Genomic DNA, 15,584 nt, shown 5'->3' with positions numbered 1-15,584 from the left:
AGACCATTCAATCTCATTTCCAGTCAGAAGTTAAGACAGGAAGAATTTAGACAGCTTGTGGGTAGCTAATGATGTTATATCTGAGTCCCACTTCCGACTACAGCAACAGGACACACATCACATGAAAATCTGTCAACTGTGTGAACTCACGAGTCATCCTCATCTTTGTCTGTCTGCCAGCTGTTCCCAAAGTCGTTGACATTTCCTACCAGAGAACCGTCTGGTTTGGTGAAGTCATTGTTTGGGTCCCCGTCGTAGTCCCCACAGAGACCACACATCTGCTCATGGTAAGAACTAAAGGGATGAGAACAGGGAATTACGAGATGATACTGTAGTCAGGCTATCCAAAGTATTGGGGAAGGTGTTTATTACTCCAGCTGATGACTGTATGAAGCAGAAGAAAAGGGAGACAGATCCACTTTAGTGTGTAATTATCCTGTTGTGGTTCTTCAGCGAGCACGTTTCCATGTCCATGTGTGGGTCTTGTGTGTTTGTGTAGGTCGTTTAAGTGTCCCAGAGTTTGATTCTATTCAGGTTCTACTTCCTACATTAGTGGTGGGAGTTTCTATAAAGTTCTGTCAGGTTTTTTTTTAGGATCAGTATAAACATGGAAATAATGCAAACAAGTACCTTCTAGATTTTCTATACACAACTTCCCAAATAAAAGATAGAATAGAGTAACAAAATCACTGTTAAGGTTAAGGTTAAAGTAACCGAGGAGATCATAAATGATCAATCCACTATTTATACAGAAGCCATATTTGATAAACATTATATAAATGCCTTAAGAGGAAGGATAACCTTTGAAGGTTTGTGACCAACTGGTCTGAGCAAAGCTTTACACCAACCTGGGAACTGTAATCTGGGCATAATGGTTTCCATCCCAACGCACCCGCAGGCCAAAGGTCGTCTGCAGGGTGACGTACTGACCGGCAAGACTGAGAGACATCAGGGGAGATGGGGAGTGGGGGAGAGCCACCCGCAGTCCATTGACCTGCCAGACAGAAGGAGGGAAACAGGACATCAAGACTCTGAAGCTGCAGGTACAGTCTATACTCACGTTTCAGTGTGATTCATCACAGATCATAAGACACATGATAAAAAGCCAACAGCCTTGTGGGAAGCATAAGATGACAGAACATCGACACTGAGAAAACCTGTGAACAGATAAAACTCAGGACTACAGGAGAGGATAAGGAGGAGGAGTGTGGAGAGGTTTCTGGGAATTTGATGTTTAAAAGAAAAACGAGTTGTGTGTGCTCTTGCATCAGCACCAACAGATTGAGGGCAGTTCTCAGTTTAATGGGTTGTTTGAGGGTTAGAAATCTTCCAAACAGTTCTTGGTTAGTGTAAAGGTGGTCATACTCAATACAATACAATACAATTTGCTATTTCACTCAAAAAGAGTATGAACACTGACAGAGACAGTGCTACAGCTAGTGTGTGCATTATGTGATAAAGACAGTTTGTCAAAGTTATCTATAGATTTATGGAAACACGATACATCGGTGTAAGTCTTGTCCATACTGACCAGTGTCTTCCTGCTCTTCATCATGGTCACAGTGACTCCGTTCACAGTGACGTAGAGTTTTCTGAGGTAGGACACACCCGACACTCCTCTCTCCTCATTCTTCCCTCCACTGAGAACAAGGACCTGCACAGGGAGCAGGGAGGCAAACACTGTTTTACTCAACTAAGACATTGATCCTCAGGGTCACTGTACGCTAAGGGAGATTTACAAACACAGTATATGGCTCTTAGTCAAGAGTAGACCAATATAAAATCATCACTTCTCAAGTTTGTATATATTCTCGTAAGGTCAAATGCACGAAAGTGCTCGAGTAATATATGTTGTAATTGCTTAAAATAATTGATTGATGAATGAATGTTTTTCTGAGTTATCTGAAGTACTAAGGTATTGAAGTCACTGTGTAGTATAGGCCACCTCCTGGTGAAAATGTGTCCAATTAATCTCAAGCAAATATGTGTTAAAATGTGTAATCTTAGGTAACATGGATGAATTTGGAGGAATAATCACAGGCAGTGACATAAAAAATCACAACCTCTCCTGGGTTCACCTTATCTTGGCACTTGGCCAAAAACTGTTGAAATGAAAATGAAAGGCACATTTTTCAACGGGCCGCACACTATAATTACTCTGCTTTTAAACATGACAGTGTATTGGCACATATAGGGGACTTTGATGACCTGTCTTTTTAAGCACCAAAACGGGCATTACACTGTGCAGATGTGTACAACTTGATCCTACCTGTGTTGTTCCTGCAGGTTCTGGCCAGTGTGTAAGTACACGTTCCCATGAAGCTGTAGAACTTCTTGTCAAAGGTGTTGTAGTGAGGATCTCCAGAGACCACACAGTCCTGAGAGCCTGAGACAGAGGAGATCATCAGAGCCCAACATCGCTGAGCTATCCTGCCTCAGCTCTTTCAAGATCTTTTTTTAAAGTTGATATCAAATGGAAAGCTCAAGAGACACAGAAATAATAGCGGATGGCGATGAGAGAAAAAAGGGCCACCAAAAGAAAAGGAAAGACACTGATTCATCTCAAAGTGATGACCACTAACAGAGGAGAAGTAGTGACGAAGAAATGAAGAAGAAATGAGACAAAAAGCACTGATTCCTAGAATTCCTTAAGTTGGAGGAAAGTGATGTAATACAATTTCAAGTACAAGCAGGACTAGATAAGACCTGTAGCTAAGCTCACAACATCAAATCCCTCCTATTAGAAGCATGTAAAAGGCCAAAGCCCTTCATCTTAAATGTGTAAACGATTAAGGTAGAGTAATGGGAACAGGAATAAATACATACAATTAATTCTGTTACTACTGAATGGAACATAGCTATTCAGTTTACTATTTAAAAGGCTAGAGTATGGAGGGTTTCAACTTACTGAGGGGAAAGCAGCCCAGCGCTCCATTCTGCAGTTTACACTCATGCAGTGGGGGGCACTCAGAGGCAGCACAGGTAACAAAGGGAACATTACACCTACACTTCAGCTTACAGTTGTTGACATAGAACTCCTCTCCAGGCTGAAACACACACATACACACACATACATACATATTTGAACTCTACTAGCAGAATTATAAATTGCACATTTTATTAATGTTAGTGAAACATTAAGGTCACTGCAGCAAATGGTATCAAACACTACTATTGATGTTGTGCTGCTCACAGTGCAAATATACATCTAAAGAGTAAAGCTTGTGAACAAGCACATCCTTAGAAACGTATCAAGGACACACATTCTTCCCTGTGTACCTCATAATACTGTCCGTTGAGGTTGCAGCCACATGAAGTTTTCTTTACACACTTGCCAGCACTCAGGACATAGCCAGGATCACACACACAGGCCTCAGAGCAAGGCCCACTGCAAAAGGGAGGTTTCCCAGAACATGTTTCCTGACAGGGGTCTGCACAGGACTCATAGTGACTGTTGGGGGGGCAGCTCAGTGCTACAGGAAGGATGGGAGATTAATGTCAAGTGATAGCAAAACGGAGCCATATGCTGGATTCATTCCCATTGCCCATTGATTATCTTCATCAATTCACTATTTAGACGGATTTTTAGATGTCATACATTAAATTCTATACTTAATAATCAGAGCATCTGAGCTTGTTCCATCTTATCCTAACTACACCCTTTCTTTCTCCATCACAACACTCACGGCAGAAGGTTTCATTCCTCCAGGCTCCAATGTTGATTCCACGGTCCTGGCACTCGTTGACGTAGGCTTCAATGGCTTCACACAGGACTGGCTTTGCACCATCCAGCTCACATAGGTCAAAGACACAGTTCTTGAAGAAATTCTGAAATGCACACAAACAGTTAGTCTGATTTATTCCACTTTAACTCCACTCTGGTGCTAAAGACTGACTTTTTAAATTCTCTTTCTATGGAATAAATAGAACATTCAATCTGAGTTCAGAAAATTCTATGTTATTATACAATATGTGAGTCCATGAAAACTGTCCAAAAGAAAAAACTGCTACATATTGGTGTGTGTGTGCTGTAAATGTCCGCATTTGTGTGTGTGTGTGTGTGCGTGTAGTTACATTGGGATTGACTTTGGGGTGGCACACAGCAAATGGACCCTTTTTGTCAAGCAAGATTCCACAGTATCCAGAGCTCTCAAATATTTCCTGCTTTCCTTCATCACACCCAGGGATGGTGGTGTTGGGTTTCTTATTACACCTATAAATACAAATGCTCAGATAGACTTCTCAAACCAAGACCAAGATTCCCAAAGAGCTAAAAAATAGCTGACACGATGGGGGACATACCGTATGAAGATGAACGTATGCTTGAATTCATACAATACTCACTCTGGATCAGTGTTCCAGCTGTGTCCAAAGTCATTGGCATTGCTGGTCAACGATCCATCTGGCTTACGGAAATCATCTTTGGCGTTTCCATTGTAATCTCCACATAGTCCACACAGTTTGTTCTGATAACTGCACATGACAACAAATCAGCAAGTTAGTGATTTGTGGAGGTGACAGCAACAATTGATTCTGAGCTACATCTGGCTACTTCTCCACCAAGTCCAGAGTTTTTATCTGTGGGGGGTTTTTGGACTAAGGCTGCACAGAAAGCGGCGGTCTCCAGTGACAGCGTCTGTTCAATCTTCACTTACTCTTTGATCACTTTGATGTCCATGAAGTGGTTTCCATCATAGCGAACAGTCACACCAAAGTTCATGGACACAGTGTAGTGCAGTCCGGCCTTAAACACAGAGACGCCATTGACGGGACTCACTGGCAGATTTACATTGGTACCATTTATCTGTATAGGGAAAACAGGTTTAGAGAATGATGAGAGGGGTGTCTAGCTTAAACACTTCTTATGAACAGACCTTTCCTTTACTAATGACACTGCACTGGGTTTAATTATTAAAAAAGGAGCCTTTTCTACAGCGTGTAAGTGATTTTGGAACAACACCACTTATAGAAATGAGATAAATATGACAACAATTAGATACCCTGCCAACCTGTTCTGGTCAAACAACAGTTTTAGCTCATGTTTTACCTGCACTGTGCCACCTTTGAGAATGGAGATCTTCAAATTGTGTACATATACATGTACAGCTTTCACATAGGAAATGGTGGGCGTGTTGTAGCGATTCTCATTGTCAGCATGGACCTCAAAGTAAGGCAGAGTGGTTTCATTGCAGAGTCCAGACATCACATAGCTGCAGTTCCCCATGAAGTTGTAGTTGAGTTTATCAAAGGTGGTGTAATGGGGATCACCACTTGATATGCATGTGGATGTATCTGGGAGAATAACACATGACACCTGTCACCAATATGTTTCCTGATAGTGGCACCAGTAATATCAGGATTAAAAACTCTCAATCAACCTCAGCCTTAGTCTTTATCAGAATGTGAATCTGAAGCAGGACATTGAACTTTTACTGAACAGAAGTCACTTGGGTCACAAAGGACAATTACAGGAAAATATGTTCCAGCATTTGTACAAGTAGTAAAGAATCATAATTCCTTTTATGATGTGTTGTGCTTATTGTATATTACCAGTGGACGTTTACTACCAAGTAAGCTACTTTACTTAGCTCACATTTAGAAATGCACTCTGATTTTATGCTACTAGTTCCTGTACCACCTCTCTCACAAGTCAACAGACATTATTACCTTTAGGGTAGCAGCCTGCAACACCATTAACCTCACGACACTCTTCAGTGGGATCACAGGAGTTATCAACACATTCCAAAGTGTAGTTTCCTGCACAGCGACACAGCTTTGAGCAACCATTTCCAAATATGATCTCCCCAGGCTGAAACAAAATTGAACCATGGATCAGTACTGCTGGACATTATTTCACATACTCACCTGTTATGTAGTTCTAATGACATAGAGTGGACACTAAATATAAGAAAAAATACACAGTATAATGGCCTTTTATAAACATTTCTGCACATGATATTATTGACATGGACATCTGACCTCATAATAGTTGTTCTGGTCATCCAGACAGCCACATTTCTCCAGGGGGACACATCGGCGTCCTTTGAATACAAAGCCTGGTTTACAGAAGCAGCCACTGATACAGGAACCAGAACAGTTGGTGGACGGTTCCATACAGGTGGGAATACAGGATGGCCCACAGTCTATATACTCTGCATCAGGAGGGCATGGCTCTGTACAGCAGAAATGAAAGGAATGTGATGATGAAAAGTGAAACAATATTTACAAATATAAAAAGGAGAGGAAAAAATGCTTAAGGCACATCATACTTGGTGGTGGCGTTGTTGGTCCTGGAGTTGTTGGTTTAGGTGTAGTTGGACCTGGAGTTGTTGGCTTAGGCGTAGTTGGACCTGGACTTGTTGGCTTAGGTGTAGTTGGACCTGGAGATGTTAGATAGGAATAGTTATACGTCTATATCTCTATATATGTAGCTATATGGTGGAGGTGCGCTCTGGAAAGCAGAGGAATGAAAAGTAGCCACAACAAGACAAAATACATGTGTGTGAACGAGCGTGAACCAAGTGGAACAGTGAGGTTACAGAGGTAAAGGTTATGAAACAAGCAATGATATATGGCTTAGAGACAGCAGCACGGAAGCAAAGACAGGAGGCAAAAGTAGAGGATAGCAGAGCTTAAGATGTTGAGGTTCTCTTTGGAATAGCATAGAATAGCATCAGGAATGAGTACATCCGAGGGACAGCCCATGTCAGATGTATTGAAGATAAGGACCAATTCTCCTCTGTCCAATTCCAGCTGTGTTGAACCGATTGCCCATTGACATTCTCTGTAACATCCTGTCCTCTCTTACATTTGTCTTGTCTAAAAAATGCAATTTTACTGCTGTTAATAGTAATTTTGAAATGATCTATAATAATTAATAGTAGATTATTTCAAATACTACTGATACTACTGATCACTGGTTTCAACTTTTGACTCCTGAGTGCCTTCTGTGTGTGTGTGTGTGTAAGCTCATGTGTGTCCAACATACCCAGAGGGCGGCATTTATACTCTCCATCTTGAAGCTGGCAGCTCTCAGTGGTTGGTTTGCAGCTGCTGTTGTGACACTGGATCAAACCTCCACTGTGACACACACACCTCTGCTCACAGCCCTCCAAGTACCAGTCATCATCCACCTAACAAACACATACAATGAAAATCAGAACTGCGACAAAGCATCATGGTTTCCAGCCTGTTGCTTTGGTCTGAATGTACACTGAGTCTTTTCTTTCAGTCTCTTAACTAATGGTCAGTGTACTTTTCTCACAAACCTGCATTTTCTCAATAGTAAAGTTGAGGAAATCAGTCAGACTTCAGTGTCTTTCCCCACTTTAGCATTGTTATAATCTGAGCATGAGCTTTGTATAGTTTGGAAGATACAGGAGAAACGTAAGGTGATGAAAGGCACTAGAAGGTTGTTCCCACTCACAGGGTGATAGGATCCACTGGTGTCCAGACAGCCACAGTCTTTTAGAGCCACACATTTGTCATTGCTGAGGATGAAGCCCGGGTCACACTCACATCCCTCTACACACACGTCCTGACAGCCCGGTGGTCCAACCACACCCTGGCACGTCTCCGGACACGAACTCACACACAGAGAGTAGGAGCTGTTGGGAGCACAGGCCAGGGCTACATGATGGAACAGAGGAAGAGACAGAGGGAAAGATGATGGTCAAAGGCAGGTTCAAGAGTAGGACAGAGACAAAGACAGATAAAACATGGGACAGTAGGATTAAGATAAGGATGCAAAGATAAATGTTAGCTTGTGGGAGGATGACACAACCTATGTCACTTAAAATGGAATAAAGCTTTTTGATACGTACGACATTTGTGATCAATGACACCAGAGTGATTAAGTTACACATGAGAGGACACATGTCCTGTGGCACAACCAGAGGCGGAGAAAACAGCCACTACCTCTGGAAAAGGAAGCTTGTCATTCTAGGATATGGAGACTTACGGCAGAAGTCTGGAGTCCTCCACTGGTGGACTTTGGCTCCAGTGCTTTGGCAGGCATCGGTGTAGGCCTGCAGCTGGTCACACAGTACATGCTGCTGGCCATTGAACTGACACATGTCATACACACAGCTTTGGAAGAATGGAGAGGGATTCACCACACTGATACAGTCCCTGGAACAGAGAAGATCACTAACTCAGTTGGGAGAAGAGAAAACTCAGTCAAGGTCAGAAACAAGCCAAACACGTCATGTGTGACTAAATGTAAGAATAAAAACTTAAGAATATCAACTATTAATGTAAACATAACTAAATAAAAACAAAGGAAGCATGTCCAATAGGGTTGATGCTTTATGTCATATTTTAGCTATTTACCATCTTATTTACTGTATATTGATCTCATTCTGATTTAGGTGAAGATCCCTCATCAGCTGTACACACGGTAGTCCAACAGCTGTACTTAACAGTAATTAAGAAAAAAACAAAACAAAACAAAACTATCATCTCACCTGAAAGGTCCTGCTGGGTCTGTAATTTTGCCACATTTGTCTGGTTTCACTACCTCTGCCTCAAGTTTGGGGTCACAGTCTGGGTCAGGCTTGGTGCCTGAGGTACACCTGATCAGTACAAACACAAGAGCAGGGCCACATTACGTTTCTAGAATCTTCAGACCATTCAATCTCATTTCCAGTCAGAAGTTAAGACAGGAAGAATTTAGACAGCTTGTGGGTAGCTAATGATGTTATATCTGAGTCCCACTTCCGACTACAGCAACAGGACACACATCACATGAAAATCTGTCAACTGTGTGAACTCACGAGTCATCCTCATCTTTGTCTGTCTGCCAGCTGTTCCCAAAGTCGTTGACATTTCCTACCAGAGAACCGTCTGGTTTGGTGAAGTCATTGTTTGGGTCCCCGTCGTAGTCCCCACAGAGACCACACATCTGCTCATGGTAAGAACTAAAGGGATGAGAACAGGGAATTACGAGATGATACTGTAGTCAGGCTATCCAAAGTATTGGGGAAGGTGTTTATTACTCCAGCTGATGACTGTATGAAGCAGAAGAAAAGGGAGACAGATCCACTTTAGTGTGTAATTATCCTGTTGTGGTTCTTCAGCGAGCACGTTTCCATGTCCATGTGTGGGTCTTGTGTGTTTGTGTAGGTCGTTTAAGTGTCCCAGAGTTTGATTCTATTCAGGTTCTACTTCCTACATTAGTGGTGGGAGTTTCTATAAAGTTCTGTCGGGTTTTTTTTTTAGGATCAGTATAAACATGGAAATAATGCAAACAAGTACCTTCTAGATTTTCTATACACAACTTCCCAAATAAAAGATAGAATAGAGTAACAAAATCACTGTTAAGGTTAAGGTTAAAGTAACCGAGGAGATCATAAATGATCAATCCACTATTTATACAGAAGCCATATTTGATAAACATTATATAAATGCCTTAAGAGGAAGGATAACCTTTGAAGGTTTGTGACCAACTGGTCTGAGCAAAGCTTTACACCAACCTGGGAACTGTAATCTGGGCATAATGGTTTCCATCCCAACGCACCCGCAGGCCAAAGGTCGTCTGCAGGGTGACGTACTGACCGGCAAGACTGAGAGACATCAGGGGAGATGGGGAGTGGGGGAGAGCCACCCGCAGTCCATTGACCTGCCAGACAGAAGGAGGGAAACAGGACCTCAAGACTCTGAAGCTGCAGGTACAGTCTATACTCACGTTTCAGTGTGATTCATCACAGATCATAAGACACATGATAAAAAGCCAACAGCCTTGTGGGAAGCATAAGATGACAGAACATCGACACTGAGAAAACCTGTGAACAGATAAAACTCAGGACTACAGGAGAGGATAAGGAGGAGGAGTGTGGAGAGGTTTCTGGGAATTTGATGTTTAAAAGAAAAACGAGTTGTGTGTGCTCTTGCATCAGCACCAACAGATTGAGGGCAGTTCTCAGTTTAATGGGTTGTTTGAGGGTTAGAAATCTTCCAAACAGTTCTAGGTTAGTGTAAAGGTGGTCATACTCAATACAATACAATACAATTTGCTATTTCACTCAAAAAGAGTATGAACACTGACAGAGACAGTGCTACAACTAGTGTGTGCATTATGTGATAAAGACAGTTTGTCAAAGTTATCTATAGATTTATGGAAACACGATACATCGGTGTAAGTCTTGTCCATACTGACCAGCGTCTTCCTGCTCTTCATCATGGTCACAGTGACTCCGTTCACAGTGACGTAGAGTTTTCTGAGGTAGGACACACCCGACACTCCTCTCTCCTCATTCTTCCCCTCCACTGAGAACCAAGGACCTGCACAGGGAGCAGGGAGCAAACACTGTTTTACTCAAATAAGTACATTTGTATCATTACCAGGTCGTCCTACTGTAGCTGCTAAGGACTAGACAGATTTCACAAACAACCAGGTATATGGTTCTCTTATGTTCAAGGAGTAGACCCAATATTAAAATCATCACTTCAAATATCAAAGTTTTGTATAATTATTCTCTGTAAGGTCTTAAACCTTGCACTGTAAAGTGTCTCGAGATATATATTATGTTGTGAATTGGCGCTATACAAATAAATCTGAATTGAACTGAATTGAATTGTGTTTTTCTGAGTTATCCTGAAGATTACTAAAGGGTATTTGAAGTCACTGTGTAGTAGTAGTGCCACCTCCTGGTGAAAATGTGTCCAATTAATCTCAAGCAAATATGTGTTAAAATGTGCAATCTTAGGTAACATGGATGAATTTGGAGGAACAATCACAGGCAGTGACATAAAAAATCACAACCTCTCCTGGGTTCACCTTATCTTGGCACTTGGCCAAAAACTGTTGAAATGAAAATGAAAGGCACATTTTTCAACTGGCCACACACTATAATTACTCTGCTTTTAAACATGACAGTGTATTGGCACATATAGGGGACTTTGATGACCTGTCTTTTTAAGCACCAAAACGGGCATTACACTGTGCAGATGTGTACAACTTGATCCTACCTGTGTTGTTCCTGCAGGTTCTGGCCAGTGTGTAAGTACACGTTCCCATGAAGCTGTAGAACTTCTTGTCAAAGGTGTTGTAGTGAGGATCTCCAGAGACCACACAGTCCTGAGAGCCTGAGACAGAGGAGATCATCAGAGCCCAACATCGCTGAGCTATCCTGCCTCAGCTCTTTCAAGATCTTTTTTTAAAGTTGATATCAAATGGAAAGCTCAAGAGACACAGAAATAATAGCGGATGGCGATGAGAGAAAAAAGGGCCACCAAAAGAAAAGGAAAGACACTGATTCATCTCAAAGTGATGACCACTAACAGAGGAGAAGAAGAAATGAGACAAAAAGCACTGATTCCTAGAATTCCTTAAGTTGGAGGAAAGTGATGTAATACAATTTCAAGTACAAGCAGGACTAGATAAGACCTGTAGCTAAGCTCACAACTTCAAATCCCTCCTATTAGAAGCATGTAAAAGGCCAAAGCCCTTCATCTTAAATGTGTAAACAATTAAGGTAGAGTAATGGGAACAGGAATAAATACATACAATTAATTCTGTTACTACTGAATGGAACATAGCTATTCAGTTTACTATTTAAAAGGCTAGAGTATGGAGGGTTTCAACTTACTGAGGGGAAAGCAGCCCAGCGCTCCATTCTGCAGTTTACACTCATGCAGTGGGGGCACTCAGAGGCAGCACAGGTAACAAAGGGAACATTACACCTACACTTCAGCTTACAGTTGTTGACATAGAACTCCTCTCCAGGCTGAAACACACACATACACACACACACATACATACATATTTGAACTCTACTAGCAGAATTATAAATTGCACATTTTATTAATGTTAGTGAAACATTAAGGTCACTGCAGCAAATGGTATCAAACACTACTATTGATGTTGTGCTGCTCACAGTGCAAATATACATCTAAAGAGTAAAGCTTGTGAACAAGCACATCCTTAGAAACGTATCAAGGACACACATTCTTCCCTGTGTACCTCATAATACTGTCCGTTGAGGTTGCAGCCACATGAAGTTTTCTTTACACACTTGCCAGCACTCAGGACATAGCCAGGATCACACACACAGGCCTCAGAGCAAGGCCCACTGCAGAAGGGAGGTTTCCCAGAACATGTTTCCTGACAGGGGTCTGCACAGGACTCATAGTGACTGTTGGGGGGGCAGCTCAGTGCTACAGGAAGGATGGGAGATTAATGTCAAGTGATAGCAAAACAGAGCCATATGCTGGATTCATTCCCATTGCCCATTGATTATCTTCATCAATTCACTATTTAGACGGATTTTTAGATGTCATACATTAAATTCTATACTTAATAATCAGAGCATCTGAGCTTGTTCCATCTTATCCTAACTACACCCTTTCTTTCTCCATCACAACACTCACGGCAGAAGGTTTCATTCCTCCAGGCTCCAATGTTGATTCCACGGTCCTGGCACTCGTTGACGTAGGCTTCAATGGCTTCACACAGGACTGGCTTTGCACCATCCAGCTCACATAGGTCAAAGACACAGTTCTTGAAGAAATTCTGAAATGCACACACACAGTTAGTCTGATTTTTTCCACTTTAACTCCACTCTGGTGCTAAAGACTGACTTTTTAAATTCTCTTTCTATGGAATAAATAGAACATTCAATCTGAGTTCAGAAAATTCTATGTTATTATGCAATATGTGAGTCCATGAAAACTGTCCAAAAGAAAAAACTGCTACATATTGGTGTGTGTGCTGTAAATGTCCGCATTTGTGTGTGTGTGTGTGCGTGTAGTTACATTGGGATTGACTTTGGGGTGGCACACAGCAAATGGACCCTTTTTGTCAAGCAAGATTCCACAGTATCCAGAGCTCTCAAATATTTCCTGCTTTCCTTCATCACACCCAGGGATGGTGGTGTTGGGTTTCTTATTACACCTATAAATACAAATGCTCAGATAGACTTCTCAAACCAAGACCAAGATTCCCAAAGAGCTAAAAAATAGCTGACACGATGGGGGACATACCGTATGAAGATGAACGTATGCTTGAATTCATACAATACTCACTCTGGATCAGTGTTCCAGCTGTGTCCAAAGTCATTGGCATTGCTGGTCAACGATCCATCTGGCTTACGGAAATCATCTTTGGCGTTTCCATTGTAGTCTCCACATAGTCCACACAGTTTGTTCTGATAACTGCACATGACAACAAATCAGCAAGTTAGTGATTTGTGGAGGTGACAGCAACAATTGATTCTGAGCTACATCTGGCTGCTTCTCCACCAAGTCCAGAGTTTTTATCTGTGGGGGGTTTTTGGACTAAGGCTGCACAGAAAGCGGCGGTCTCCAGTGACAGCGTCTGTTCAATCTTCACTTACTCTTTGATCACTTTGATGTCCATGAAGTGGTTTCCATCATAGCGAACAGTCACACCAAAGTTCATGGACACAGTGTAGTGCAGTCCGGCCTTAAACACAGAGACGCCATTGACGGGACTCACTGGCAGATTTACATTGGTACCATTTATCTGTATAGGGAAAACAGGTTTAGAGAATGATGAGAGGGGTGTCTAGCTTAAACACTTCTTATGAACAGACCTTTCCTTTACTAATGACACTGCACTGGGTTTAATTATTAAAAAAGGAGCCTTTTCTACAGCGTGTAAGTGATTTTGGAACAACACCACTTATAGAAATGAGATAAATATGACAACAATTAGATACCCTGCCAACCTGCTCTGGTCAAACAACAGTTTTAGCTCATGTTTTACCTGCACTGTGCCACCTTTGAGAATGGAGATCTTCAAATTGTGTACATATACATGTACAGCTTTCACATAGGAAATGGTGGGCGTGTTGTAGCGATTCTCATTGTCAGCATGGACCTCAAAGTAAGGCAGAGTGGTTTCATTGCAGAGTCCAGACATCACATAGCTGCAGTTCCCCATGAAGTTGTAGTTGAGTTTATCAAAGGTGGTGTAATGGGGATCACCACTTGATATGCATGTGGATGTATCTGGGAGAATAACACATGAGACCTGTCACCAATATGTTTCCTGATAGTGGCACCAGTAATATCAGGATTAAAAACTCTCAATCAACCTCAGCCTTAGTCTTCATCAGAATGTGAATCTGAAGCAGGACATTGAACTTTTACTGAACAGAAGTCACTTTGGTCACAAAGGACAATTACAGGAAAATATGTTCAACAGTTGTACAAGTAGTAAAGAATCGTAATTCCTTTTATGATGTGTTGTGCTTATTGTATATTTATTAGAAATCCACTCTGATTTTATGCTACTGGTTCCTGTACCACCTCTCTCACAAGTCCACAGACATTATTACCTTTAGGGTAGCAGCCTGCAACACCATTAACCTCACGACACTCTTCAGTGGGATCACAGGAGTTATCAACACATTCCAAAGTGTAGTTTCCTGCACAGCGACACAGCTTTGAGCAACCATTTCCAAATATGATCTCCCCAGGCTGAAACAAAATTGAACCATGGATCAGTACTGCTGGACATTATTTCCCATACACCCTGTTATGTAGTTCTAATGACATAGAGTGGACACTAAATATAAGAAAAAATACACAGTATAATGGCCTTTTATAAACATTTCTGCACATGATATTATTGACATGGACATCTGACCTCATAATAGTTGTTCTGGTCATCCAGACAGCCACATTTCTCCAGGGGGACACAGCGGCGTCCTTTGAATACAAAGCCTGGTTTACAGAAGCAGCCACTGATACAGGAACCAGAACAGTTGGTGGACGGTTCCATACAGGTGGGAATACAGGGTGGCCCACAGTCTATATACTCTGCATCAGGAGGGCATGGCTCTGTACAGCAGAAATGAAAGGAATGTGATGATGAAAAGTGAAACAATATTTACAAATATAAAAAGGAGAGGAAAAAATGCTTAAGGCACATCATACTTGGTGGTGGCGTTGTTGGTCCTGGAGTTGTTGGTTTAGATGTAGTTGGACCTGGAGTTGTTGGCTTAGGCGTAGTTGGACCTGGACTTGTTGGCTTAGGTGTAGTTGGACCTGGAGATGTTAGATAGGAATAGTTATATGTCTATATCTCTATATATGTAGCTATATGGTGGAGGTGTGCTCTGGAAAGCAGAGGAATGAAAAGTAGCCACAACAAGACAAAATACATGTGTGTGAACGAGCGTGAACCAAGTGGAACAGTGAGGTTACAGAGGTAAAGGTTATGAAACAAGCAATGATATATGGCTTAGAGACAGCAGCACGGAAGCGAAGACAGGAGGCAAAAGTAGAGGTAGCAGAGCTTAAGATGTTGAGGTTCTCTTTGGAATAGCATAGAATAGCATCAGGAATGAGTACATCCGAGGGACAGCCCATGTCAGATGTATTGAAGATAAGGACCAATTCTCCTCTGTCCAATTCCAGCTGTGTTGAACCGATTGCCCATTGACATTCTCTGTAACATCCTGTCCTCTCTTACATTTGTCTTGTCTAAAAAATGCAATTTTACTGCTGTTAATAGTAATTTTGAAATTATCTATAATAATTAATAGTAGATTATTTCAAATACTACTGATACTACTGATCACTGGTTTCAACTTTTGACTCCTGAGTGCCTTCTGTGT

The 15,584-nt window shown here is 41.7% G+C and overlaps 1 protein-coding gene across 1 annotated transcript in view; it reads right to left on the bottom strand.

Annotated features, from left to right (window-relative positions):
• Window positions 1–15,584, bottom strand: part of zanl (zonadhesin, like) — a 71,417-nt gene that overhangs the window by 19,703 nt on the left and 36,130 nt on the right. The window contains 33 exon segments of the mRNA XM_033326557.1: window positions 151–294; window positions 849–994; window positions 1,532–1,654; window positions 2,092–2,102; window positions 2,270–2,386; window positions 2,909–3,047; window positions 3,280–3,473; window positions 3,687–3,828; window positions 4,075–4,213; window positions 4,345–4,473; window positions 4,656–4,804; window positions 5,048–5,292; window positions 5,668–5,809; window positions 5,980–6,173; window positions 6,989–7,133; window positions 7,427–7,629; window positions 7,961–8,130; window positions 8,466–8,573; window positions 8,775–8,918; window positions 9,474–9,619; window positions 10,157–10,281; window positions 10,969–11,085; window positions 11,589–11,642; window positions 11,645–11,726; window positions 11,963–12,156; window positions 12,370–12,511; window positions 12,754–12,892; window positions 13,024–13,152; window positions 13,335–13,483; window positions 13,727–13,971; window positions 14,301–14,442; window positions 14,612–14,805; window positions 14,902–15,012. Coding sequence (XP_033182448.1) covers window positions 151–294; window positions 849–994; window positions 1,532–1,654; window positions 2,092–2,102; window positions 2,270–2,386; window positions 2,909–3,047; window positions 3,280–3,473; window positions 3,687–3,828; window positions 4,075–4,213; window positions 4,345–4,473; window positions 4,656–4,804; window positions 5,048–5,292; window positions 5,668–5,809; window positions 5,980–6,173; window positions 6,989–7,133; window positions 7,427–7,629; window positions 7,961–8,130; window positions 8,466–8,573; window positions 8,775–8,918; window positions 9,474–9,619; window positions 10,157–10,281; window positions 10,969–11,085; window positions 11,589–11,642; window positions 11,645–11,726; window positions 11,963–12,156; window positions 12,370–12,511; window positions 12,754–12,892; window positions 13,024–13,152; window positions 13,335–13,483; window positions 13,727–13,971; window positions 14,301–14,442; window positions 14,612–14,805; window positions 14,902–15,012 — 4,753 coding nt within the window.

The sequence above is a fragment of the Anabas testudineus genome, chromosome 18 (assembly GCF_900324465.2).
Source record: "Anabas testudineus chromosome 18, fAnaTes1.2, whole genome shotgun sequence".
In the NCBI taxonomy this organism is placed as follows: domain Eukaryota; kingdom Metazoa; phylum Chordata; class Actinopteri; order Anabantiformes; family Anabantidae; genus Anabas; species Anabas testudineus.
Note: the sequence above shows the minus strand (reverse complement) of the source record. Positions and strands in the feature narration are given on the sequence as shown.